Here is a 12,223-nt window from a genome sequence, read left to right as displayed (position 1 = left end):
TTGTGTAGGCCACATCAGCTCCTATTAAAGTCTAGTCCACACACACACACACTTCATAAAATTAGTGTTTCTTGTACCTGTAACCAGCTGTTCAGGAATAAGCACACTAAGGCCCCCCTTTGTACTTTTTTGCCTATCTTAAGCAGTCTTGCAAGATGAAGAAGGCAGGGAGTAAGGCGCGTGGGCGTGGGCGTGGAGTTTCAGCAGGGAGAGGACGTGGGGATTCTGCAGGGAGAGGACGTGGGGATTCTACAGGTAGAGGACGTGGGGATTCTGGGCCTGCTGCGGGCACCAGTGGATCAGCATCCCCCAGTTTTAGCAGGCAACAGTCCTTTATGCGCAGCTTTGTAGGACCTCAACGTACCCCACTGCTGCGGGAGGAACAAATTGAAGCCGTTGTCGGATGGATGGCAGCTAACGCATCGACTTCAATTACTTCCGCATCCTCTCAGGGTCAGAGCACCGAAGAGCAACCATCTGTCTCTTCACCACCTGCCAAAGTGCCCAGGCAGTCAGAGAGACATGGACAGGAGCCATCACAGTCTCTACTTCTGTTCTCGGAATCTGTTGGCTTGGAAAGAGGGGGCCAGCCAAGCAGCATTCCTGAATGTGAAGAAGAGGGAGTATGCAGTGATGCGCAACTTCTTTGTCCCTCTGAATCTGAAGAGGCGAGTGGGCCAGTGCCTATGGTCAGCACACCTCAGTACGCATCAGATGATGACGAGACTCAGTTGCCACTTTCTGGTGCGTACGGTGCTGGCGAGACAACCCCGGAGAAGCAGCTGTTTGAAGAGGGGAGGGAAGATGATGAGGTCCTTGACCCATCATGGCGTGAGCAACAGGAAGGTGGTGGGAGCAGCTCGGAGGAAGAGATTCCCCTACCGGCCAAAACAGGAGGCAGAGGGAGGGGGAAGACTTGGTTGCCTGTACCCTCCACTTCGGCACCCGTTAGGAGCATTCCTCCTTCCAAAGGCAAACCGGGCGCTCACAAGAGTTGCAGTGCGTGGTCCTTTTTTGACACAGTTGCAGATGACATTTGCTTTGTCAAATGCAAGCTGTGTCATCAGAGAGTCAAAAGAGGGAGAAATGTCAGCAACCTCAATACCACAAATATGTGGAAACATGTGCGCACCAAGCACGAGTTGGAGTTGCAGAGACACCCTGAAGACGTAGGCCAACGTACAGCACCACCTACCACCTCTTCAGTTCGTGTTGGGCCCTCTTCCTCCAGCTCACACACTGCTGGTTCGGCTTCCTCACAGGATCGCCAAGGAAGAACCTCTGCCACTGTTGTCCGGAGACCCTGTCAGATTACACCCATAGCAGCACGTTCCCATCCATCACAGCCATCGGTAGCACAGGCATGGGATAAAAGGCGCCCTTACTCGGCAAACCATCCCCGAGCACAGTCTCTGAATGCTGGCATTGCCAAACTTCTGGCAGTTGAAATGCTGTCATTCAGGCTGGTGGACACTGACACCTTCCGGGACTTAATGGCATTGGCAGTCCCCCAATACAACGTGCCCAGCCGCTTTTATTTCAGCAGGCGAGCCGTCCCTGCCCTGCAGAAACATGTTGAGGGCAAAATAAAACATGCGCTACTAAACGCCGTTAGTAGCAAGGTCCACCTGACCACCGATGCGTGGACCAGTAACCATGGACAGGGACGATACCTTTCCCTCACTGCCCACTGGGTCAATGTTGTGGAGCCGGGTACGGATCTGGAGAGTGGCGCTGTACGTGTTCTTCCCACGCCACGGATTGCAGGACTCCAGTCTGTACACATAGACTCCTCCTCCTACTCAAGTTCCTCAGAAACAGCAGAGCAGGAGCCTGTTACGACCGATATGAGCACAGCCGTGGCCAAACGTCAACAGGCTGTACTCAAATTAATTTCTTTGGGGAATCGAAGCCACACAGCGCAGGAGCTCTGGAATGCTATCAAGCTGGAGAGCGATGTGTGGTTTGGGCCAGCGAATCTCCAGCCGGGCTTGGTAGTGTGTGACAATGGCCGAAATCTGGTGGCAGCTCTTGGCCTAGGCAACCTCACACACATCCCATGTCTGGCACATGTTCTTAACTTGGTTGTGCAGAGCTTTCTGAGGGACTATCCGGATCTTGCTGCACTGTTGCACAAGGTCCGCATAGAGTGCGCTCACTTGCGACGTTCCAGCACGGCAAGATCGCGCCTCGCTGCTCTGCAGCGACGATTTGGCCTTCCGGAACATCGCATCATATGTGACCTACCCACCCGGTGGAATTCAACGTTACATATGTTGGAGCGGTTGTGTGAGCAGCAGGCAGCAGTCATGGAGTACCAGCTGCATCAGGCGCAAACAAGTCGCACTGTGCGCCGTTCACACTTCAGCACCATTGAGTGGGCCTCTATGAAGGACATCTGCCTCATTTTGCGTGCCTTCGATGAATCCACGCGGATGGCGAGTGCAGATGATGCACTAGTCAGCATGACTGTCCCCCTTATCTGCCTGCTTCAACAAACACTGCAAGCACTAAGGGATGAGGTTTCAGAAGAGGTGGAGGATGAGGAGTCCCAAATGCCATCTGCTTCTGGACAGTCTGCGCTACGTGTTTCCTCACAAAGGCCTAGGCAGGGGACACTTTGTGAGGAGGATGAGGAGGAGTCGATGGAGGAGGAAGACATCTCTCCAGAGGAGGGAGTTACACAAACCTCTACTCAGTATGTACAGCGAGGGTGGGGTGATGCAGAGCAGGCCGAGGTCACGCCTCAAACAGGGGACAGCGGTTCTTTGGCAGTTGGGAGTCTGCAGCACATGGTTGATTTCATGCTGCAGTGCCTGAGAAACGACCGCCGCATCGCCCACATTCTCGTCTCGGCTGATTATTGGGTGTACACCCTCCTAGATCCTCGCTACCGGGACAGCGTACAAAGGCTCATACCAACGTTGAACCGGGAGCGTAAAATGCGGGAGTACGAAGAGTCACTGGTGCAGTCCATAATGTTTTCCATTCCACCCGACAGCATTGTTGCTAGTGCTTTACAAAGCAGCTCTGTGCGTCGAGGCAGTGGAGGAAACTCTGCACAAAGAGGGAGCAGAGGCAGCGCCGCAGCACAAGGCAAGACCACTATGGCCCAAATGTGGCAAAGTGTTGTGTGTCCACCACAAATGTCTACACCATCAGCGACGCCTCGAGTCAGCAGGAGGCAACGCTTCCGTCAGATGGTGTCAGACTACATGTCTTGCCCTGTCGCTGTACTCCCAGATGGCTCTTCCCCCTTCAAGTTTTGGGTCTCTAAGCTGGATACATGGCCAGAGCTTAGCCAGTATGCATTGGAGGTGCTGGCTTGCCCTGCTGCCAGTGTATTATCGGAACGTGTCTTTAGTGCCGCAGGTGGTGTACTAACAGACCGTCGCACGCGACTATCTTCCGATAATGTTGACCGGCTGACTTTTCTGAAAATGAACAAGGCCTGGATCTCCAAAGACTTTGCCATTCCTCTTACAGACTAAATTAGTGGTTGGCAACTGTATCCAGGTCTGCTGGTGTGTTCATTTTTCTACCACCTGAACTATAATCCCTTTGCTTCAACACAGCCAGTTGTCGCTCAGATGTGTCGTCTGCACAGAGAAACACACTAGCTCCTGTGTTAGTGGGGTTCAGTAATGCCAGCTGATCCCCTGCTGTGTGGACGGCAAAGTCACCAGCTCCATCAACATTCAAACCACTACTGATTTTTAACCGTGCCCAACTTAGGTCTCTGGCTCCACTGTCTCTACTATTTCCCCTGACCTCCAACCCCGCCATCTACATCTCTGAAGTGGCGTCAGCACAATCTACACTTGTCCCTGTGTTCCTGTGGCTCAGTCCCATCAGTTTATCCCCTGATGTGGGTCCGGCAAGGTCTCCTGCTCTGTCCACATTCCCATAACCAGTAGTGGGAATGAGGACAGAGCTGGCGAACTTGCCGGACAAACATCAGGGGATCAACTGACGGGACTGAGCACCAGTAACACAGGAACAAGTGTAGATTGTGCTGACGCCACTTCAGAGATGTAGCTGGCGGGGTTGGAGGCCAGGGTAAATAGTAGAGACAGTGGAGCCAGAGGCCTAAGTGGAGCATGGTTAGAATCAGTAGTAGTCCACAACCTCCATAAAAACCGCTGCCCATTGGCCTCTGCATGCGGCATGCGTAATCCTGGGCTCCAACAGCTTCAGTTGGTGTTCAGAAGTGTCGTCTCCACAGAGCCAAACACCTTCGTTAGAGTGTTAGTGGGGTTCAGCACTGCCAGCTGTTCCCCTGCTGTGGAGATGGCAAGTCTCCTGCTGCCTTCACCTGCCAAAATCCAGTAGGCCACAGCCTGCTCCTCGCCTATTCCTGGGCTCCAACAGCGTCAGTTGGTGTTCAGAAGTGTCGTCTCCACAGAGCCAAACACCTTCGTTAGAGTGTTAGTGGGGTTCAGCACTGCCAGCTGTTCCCCTGCTGTGGAGATGGCAAGTCTCCTGCTGCCTTCACCTGCCAAAATCCAGTAGGCCACAGCCTGCTCCTCGCCTAATCCTGGGCTCCAACAGCGTCAGTTGGTGTTCAGAAGTGTCGTCTCCACAGAGCCAAACACCTTCGTTAGAGTGTTAGTGGGGTTCAGCACTGCCAGCTGTTCCCCTGCTGTGGAGATGGCAAGTCTCCTGCTGCCTTCACCTGCCAAAATCCAGTAGGCCACAGCCTGCTCCTCGCCTATTCCTGGGCTCCAACAGCGTCAGTTGGTGTTCAGAAGTGTCGTCTCCACAGAGCCAAACACCTTCGTTAGAGTGTTAGTGGGGTTCAGCACTGCCAGCTGTTCCCCTGCTGTGGAGATGGCAAGTCTCCTGCTGCCTTCACCTGCCAAAATCCAGTAGGCCCCAGCCTGCTCCTCGCCTAATCCTGGGCTCCAACAGCGTCAGTTGGTGTTCAGAAGTGTCGTCTCCACAGAGCCAAACACATTCGTTAGAGTGTTAGTGGGGTTCAGCACTGCCAGCTGTTCCCCTGCTGTGGAGATGGCAAGTCTCCTGCTGCCTTCACCTGCCAAAATCCAGTAGGCCACAGCCTGCTCCTCGCCTATTCCTGGGCTCCAACAGCGTCAGTTGGTGTTCAGAAGTGTCGTCTCCACAGAGCCAAACACCTTTGTTAGAGTGTTAGTGGGGTTCAGCACTGCCAGCTGTTCCCCTGCTGTGGAGATGGCAAGTCTCCTGCTGCCTTCACCTGCCAAAATCCAGTAGGCCCCAGCCTGCTCCTCGCCTAATCCTGGGCTCCAACAGCGTCAGTTGGTGTTCAGAAGTGTCGTCTCCACAGAGCCAAACACATTCGTTAGAGTGTTAGTGGGGTTCAGCACTGCCAGCTGTTCCCCTGCTGTGGAGATGGCAAGTCTCCTGCTGCCTTCACCTGCCAAAATCCAGTAGGCCCCAGCCTGCTCCTCGCCTAATCCTGGGCTCCAACAGCGTCAGTTGGTGTTCAGAAGTGTCGTCTCCACAGAGCCAAACACATTCGTTCAAGTGTTAGTGGGGTTCATCATTGCCAGCTGATCCCCTGCTGTGGAGATGGCAGTCTCTCCTGCTGTCTCCGCATTACAAAGACAGTAGGCCTCTGCCTACACCCTCCTATTTCCTGGGCTTCAACACAGCCAGTTGTAGTTCGGAAGTGCCGTCCACACGGAAAGAGATACTTGCTCCCGTGTCTCAGTGGGGTTCAGTAACGTCAGCTGATCCCCTGCTGTGTGGATGGCAGTCTCTCCTGCTGTAAACTCATTCAAAATACAGTAGGCCTCTGCCTACACCCTCCTATTTCCTGGGCTTCAACACAGCCAGTTGTAGTTCGGAAGTGCCGTCCACACGGAAAGAGATACTTGCTCCCGTGTCTCAGTGGGGTTCAGTAATGTCAGCTGATCCCCTGCTGTGTGGATGGCAGTCTCTCCTGCTGTCACCTCATTCAAAATACAGTAGGCCTCTGCCTACACCCTCCTATTTCCTGGGCTTCAACACAGCCAGTTGTAGTTCGGAAGTGCCGTCCACACAGAAAGAGATACTTGCTCCCGTGTCTCAGTGGGGTTCAGTAACATCAGCTGATCCCCTGCTGTGTGGATGGCAGTCTCTCCTGCTGTCACCTCATTCAAAATACAGTAGGCCTCTGCCTACACCCTCCTATTTCCTGGGCTTCAACACAGCCAGTTGTAGTTCGGAAGTGCCGTCCACACGGAAAGAGATACTTGCTCCCGTGTCTCAGTGGGGTTCAGTAATGTCAGCTGATCCCCTGCTGTGTGGATGGCAGTCTCTCCTGCTGTCACCTCATTCAAAATACAGTAGGCCTCTGCCTACACCCTCCTATTTCCTGGGCTTCAACACAGCCAGTTGTAGTTCGGAAGTGCCGTCCACACGGAAAGAGATACTTGCTCCCGTGTCTCAGTGGGGTTCAGTAACGTCAGCTGATCCCCTGCTGTGTGGATGGCAGTCTCTCCTGCTGTAAACTCATTCAAAATACAGTAGGCCTCTGCCTACACCCTCCTATTTCCTGGGCTTCAACACAGCCAGTTGTAGTTCGGAAGTGCCGTCCACACGGAAAGAGATACTTGCTCCCGTGTCTCAGTGGGGTTCAGTAATGTCAGCTGATCCCCTGCTGTGTGGATGGCAGTCTCTCCTGCTGTCACCTCATTCAAAATACAGTAGGCCTCTGCCTACACCCTCCTATTTCCTGGGCTTCAACACAGCCAGTTGTAGTTCGGAAGTGCCGTCCACACGGAAAGAGATACTTGCTCCCGTGTCTCAGTGGGGTTCAGTAATGTCAGCTGATCCCCTGCTGTGTGGATGGCAGTCTCTCCTGCTGACACCTCATTCAAAATACAGTAGGCCTCTGCCTACACCCTCCTATTTCCTGGGCTTCAACACAGCCAGTTGTAGTTCGGAAGTGCCGTCCACACGGAAAGAGATACTTGCTCCCGTGTCTCAGTGGGGTTCAGTAACGTCAGCTGATCCCCTGCTGTGTGGATGGCAGTCTCTCCTGCTGTAAACTCATGCAAAATACAGTAGGCCTCTGCCTACACCCTCCTATTTCCTGGGCTTCAACCCAGCCAGTTGTAGTTCGGAAGTGCCGTCCACACGGAAAGAGATACTTGCTCCCGTGTCTCAGTGGGGTTCAGTAATGTCAGCTGATCCCCTGCTGTGTGGATGGCAGTCTCTCCTGCTGTCACCTCATTCAAAATACAGTAGGCCTCTGCCTACACCCTCCTATTTCCTGGGCTTCAACACAGCCAGTTGTAGTTCGGAAGTGCCGTCCACACGGAAAGAGATACTTGCTCCCGTGTCTCAGTGGGGTTCAGTAATGTCAGCTGATCCCCTGCTGTGTGGATGGCAGTCTCTCCTGCTGTCACCTCATTCAAAATACAGTAGGCCTCTGCCTACACCCTCCTATTTCCTGGGCTTCAACACAGCCAGTTGTAGTTCGGAAGTGCCGTCCACACGGAAAGAGATACTTGCTCCCGTGTCTCAGTGGGGTTCAGTAATGTCAGCTGATCCCCTGCTGTGTGGATGGCAGTCTCTCCTGCTGTCACCTCATTCAAAATACAGTAGGCCTCTGCCTACACCCTCCTATTTCCTGGGCTTCAACACAGTCAGTTGTAGTTCGGAAGTGCCGTCCACACGGAAAGAGATACTTGCTCCCGTGTCTCAGTGGGGTTCAGTAATGTCAGCTGATCCCCTGCTGTGTGGATGGCAGTCTCTCCTGCTGTCACCTCATTCAAAATACAGTAGGCCTCTGCCTACACCCTCCTATTTCTTGGGCTTCAACACAGCCAGTTGTAGTTCGGAAGTGCCGTCCACACGGAAAGAGATACTTGCTCCCGTGTCTCAGTGGGGTTCAGTAATGTCAGCTGATCCCCTGCTGTGTGGATGGCAAAGTCTCCTGCTGCCTACACAGTCGTACCACTACTGATTTTTAACCGTGCTCCAATTAGGCCTGTGGCTCCACTGTCTCTCGTATTTCCCCTGTCCTCCAACCCTGCCAGTTACAGCTCCGAAGTGGCGTCTGCACAATCCACACTTGTTCCTGTGTTACAGGTGTTCAGTCCGGTCAGTTAATCCCCTGATGTGTGTACGGCAATGTCGCCTGCTCTGTCCACATTCCCATTATGGTAATGTGGACAGAGCAGGCGACATTGCCGGACACACATCAGGGGATTAACTGACCGGACTGAACACCTGTAACACAGGAACAAGTGTGGATTGTGCAGACGCCACTTCGGAGCTGTAACTGGCGGGGTTGGAGGACAGGGGAAATACGAAAATCAGTGAAGCCACAGGCCTAAGTGGAGCTTGGTTCAAATTAGTAGTCTACAACCGATCTTAAAATTTCTTCAATGCAGCCTCAGCCTGCTCCGTGCTTGTCCCTGGGCTTCAACACAGCCAGTTGTTGCTCGGAAGTGCCGTCTTCACAGAGTAAAACACTAGCTCCTGTATTTGTGGGGTTCAGTAACGTCAGCTGTTCCCCTGCTGTTTTGATGGCAATCTGTCCTGCTGCCTCCCAATTGACAGCACATCAGGCCTCAGCCTGCTAAGTGCTTGTCCTGGGCTCCAACATCGCCAGTTGCTGCTCATAACTGACTTTGGCACGGGTACTCCCTCCTGCCCAGCTTGGTTCCAGCCCTGCCTGCTGTTTCCGGGAAGTGTCAATGTCAGTTTGCCACCCCAAGTTGCCATGTCGTGTTGCGGTTGGGTTAGCCGAGGCTAGGGTGCCAGCAGTTTAGGTGCTTCCTATGTGGACTGCGGGTTCTGGTAAGAAAGGTTTGTTCCATAGTGCCAGTAGGACAAGCACCCCCTGTAGGACTGTGTGATTCGGTAACTGCGGCCAGCTTGCGGCATGCCAACTTTGCTTTTCAGAGGTAACTTCTGATACCCCTCCGGGTTCCAGCACCGTCAGCTGGTTCTCATCAGAGCCTTTGGCCTAGGTGCCTCCATCTCGGTATCCGAGTTCCGGCAACGTCTGCTGGTCCTTGGTAGTGCTTTGTAGCACAGGTACCTCCTGCTTAGTAACCGGGTTCCAGCACCGTCAGCTGGTCCTCGGTTGTGCCATTGGCTCTTATTCCTTCTGCTGCCCCTCCGGGTGCCAGCACTGTCAGCTGGTCCTCGCTATTTCCATTTGCTCTTGCAGCTTATGCTACCCCTCCGGGTTCCAGCACCGTCAGCTGGTTCTCGTCAGAGCCTTTGGCCTAGGTGCCTCCATCTCGGTATCCGAGTTCCGGCAACGTCTGCTGGTCCTTGGTAGTGCTTTGTAGCACAGGTACCTCCTGCTTAGTAACCGGGTTCCAGCACCGTCAGCTGGTCCTCGGTTGTGCCATTGGCTCTTATTCCTTCTGCTGCCCCTCCGGGTGCCAGCACTGTCAGCTGGTCCTCGCTATTTCCATTTGCTCTTGCAGCTTATGCTACCCCTCCGGGTTCCAGCACCGTCAGCTGGTTCTCGTCAGAGCCTTTGGCCTAGGTGCCTCCATCTCGGTATCCGAGTTCCGGCAACGTCTGCTGGTCCTTGGTAGTGCTTTGTAGCACAGGTACCTCCTGCTTAGTAACCGGGTTCCAGCACCGTCAGCTGGTCCTCGGTTGTGCCATTGGCTCTTATTCCTTCTGCTGCCCCTCCGGGTGCCAGCACTGTCAGCTGGTCCTCGCTATTTCCATTTGCTCTTGCAGCTTATGCTACCCCTCCGGGTTCCAGCACCGTCAGCTGGTTCTCGTCAGAGCCTTTGGCCTAGGTGCCTCCATCTCGGTATCCGAGTTCCGGCAACGTCTGCTGGTCCTTGGTAGTGCTTTGTAGCACAGGTACCTCCTGCTTAGTAACCGGGTTCCAGCACCGTCAGCTGGTCCTCGGTTGTGCCATTGGCTCTTATTCCTTCTGCTGCCCCTCCGGATGCCAGCACTGTCAGCTGGTCCTCGCTATTTCCATTTGCTCTTGCAGCTTATGCTACCCCTCCGGGTTCCAGCACCGTCAGCTGGTTCTCGTCAGAGCCTTTGGCCTAGGTGCCTCCATCTCGGTATCCGAGTTCCGGCAACGTCTGCTGGTCCTTGGTAGTGCTTTGTAGCACAGGTACCTCCTGCTTAGTAACCGGGTTCCAGCACCGTCAGCTGGTCCTCGGTAGTGCCATTGGCTCTTGTTCCTTCTGCTGCCCCTCCGGGTGCCAGTACCGTCAGCTGGTTCAAGAGGACAAAGAACAGGAAGACAACCACCAAGATGCAGAACAGCAAGAGAGAGAAGACAAAGAAGCATAAAAAAAACAAAGCAGAAGAACATTAAGCATAAGACTAATACTCTGAGCAAATGATATTATCTTATTTATAAGCAGAAGAAGACTAAGCAGTGTATGGGGGTGAGTCCGTTCCTCCTCGTGGTGCCCCTGGAAAAGGCCTGCTGCTGCAGGCCAAACTGAACGCGGACAAATCCTGTTGTAAATCTTTTGTGACAGGCAGAACGGAAGGTGTAAACTTCTAACTTTTCTAGATAACAACTACAGGAATGCCTGACACAAACAAGAATATGATGAAGAAGAATAGGAAGAAGATGAAGAAGCTGAATATGTAGAATAATAATTGTTGAATAAGAAGAATATGAAGAATGTAAGAAAAGGAAGAAGAAGAAGAAGAAGAAGAAGAATGTAAAAAAAGGAAGTAGAAGAAGAAGAAGAAGAATGTAAAAAAAGGAATAAGAAGAAGAATGTAAAAAAAGTAAGTAGAAGAAGAAGAAGAAGAATGTAAAAAAAGGAAGTAGAAGAAGAAGAAGAAGAAGAATGTAAAAAAAGGAAGTAGAAGAAGAAGAAGAAGAATGTAAAAAAAGGAAGTAGAAGAAGAAGAAGAAGAAAGAAGAAAGAAGAAGAAGACATACATGTCTGGCAAAATATAAATGAGGCTAACATAGTCAATATCTTTGTAACTCCTAACATCTTTAAAAAAAAAGTTTAATTCCTGCTATTCCATTTGATTGGGCTAAACCTCTATGGCTTTAATGTCTCCTCCACCTCCCACAATACATTCTACATTATTCTTAGTTGTTTTTCTTCATGTAGAATTAACCTACAAGGAAAGAAAGGTTTTTTTTTAATTCCGATATTTTGGCCCCATTGACTTGCATTGGTTCCCGGTATCGGAATCGGCGATACCGATACTTTTTTTTAAGATCGGCCGATCCATTCCGATCCGATATTTTCAAGTATCGGCTGGTATCGCTCAACTCTACACATAAACACTGAGCGATAACCAGTCATCATATAGGATATTTCTTACAAAAATAATCTACTCACCTACATACAGAACATTGTCTCTGAGGTTGAAGGGCGGTGAACATCACGATAACAGAATAATTTCGTGGTGGTGCCTTTACAAATCTTCTGAACTTGTCACCATTCATACGAATGACAGATCGCCGGGAGCTCCATTCCATCATCTGTTCCACTTTTTCACTTAAGAGATTCTAAAAAAAAAAAAAAAATAGCAAAATGGAGAACTGAAAAGTTACAGCATGATGAAAACTTTACAAAATAATAAGAAAATAATTATAGCCCTAAGATTTACTAACATAAATACTGTCACTGATTTGGAGATCTATATGTTTCAGAAAATAACCTAAAAATAAAGAAAAAATTGTCAAGAAAGTGTAACTGTTTATTTCTACTAATCATCTTACCCCCTAGACAATTTCAGACATATAAAACCAGTCTCTGTCTTATAGAGGTCAATTAGTTAAAATAACAAATCAACATCGGTAGCATCAAGTAGGATGGATAAATCCATTTTTCTTTGTGGTAAACTGTTCTTTAACAGATTCAACATTAACCCCCAGTGCTTTTTTCAGTTTTGCATTTTTGTTTTTTGCTCCCCTTCTATCCAGAGCCAAAATTTTTTTATTTTTCCGTCAATACGGCCATGTGGGGGCTTGTTTTCTGCGGGACGAGTTGTACTTTTGAATAACATCATTGGTTTTACCATGTCTTGTACTCGAAAATGGGAAAAGAATTCCAAGTGCGGTGAATTTGCAAATAAAGTGCAATCCTACACTGTTTTTTTGTTTGGCTTTTTTGCTAGGTTCACTAAATTCTAAAACTGACCTACCATTATGATTCTCCAGGTCATTATCAGTTCACAAACACCTAACATGCCTAGGTTCATTTTTATCTAAATGGTGAAAAAAAATTGCTAATAAAAAACAAATTGCACCATTTTCTGAGACCCTTAGTGCCTCCATTCT

General features: G+C 50.8%; 1 protein-coding gene across 3 annotated transcripts in view; it reads right to left on the bottom strand.

The window, feature by feature from the left end:
• The window catches only part of TUSC3 (tumor suppressor candidate 3), a 523,143-nt gene that overhangs the window by 261,191 nt on the left and 249,729 nt on the right, over nucleotides 1–12,223 (bottom strand). For all 3 annotated transcript variants that reach the window (XM_073583599.1, XM_073583600.1, XM_073583601.1), the window contains exon 2: nucleotides 11,280–11,449. In XM_073583599.1, coding sequence (XP_073439700.1) covers nucleotides 11,280–11,449 — 170 coding nt within the window. The remainder of the gene's footprint in view (nucleotides 1–11,279; nucleotides 11,450–12,223) is intronic.

This window comes from Dendrobates tinctorius, unplaced genomic scaffold (assembly GCF_039654945.1).
Source record: "Dendrobates tinctorius isolate UK_male_01 unplaced genomic scaffold, ASM3965494v1 ptg000079l, whole genome shotgun sequence".
Lineage (NCBI taxonomy): Eukaryota > Metazoa > Chordata > Amphibia > Anura > Dendrobatidae > Dendrobates > Dendrobates tinctorius.
Note: the sequence above shows the minus strand (reverse complement) of the source record. Positions and strands in the feature narration are given on the sequence as shown.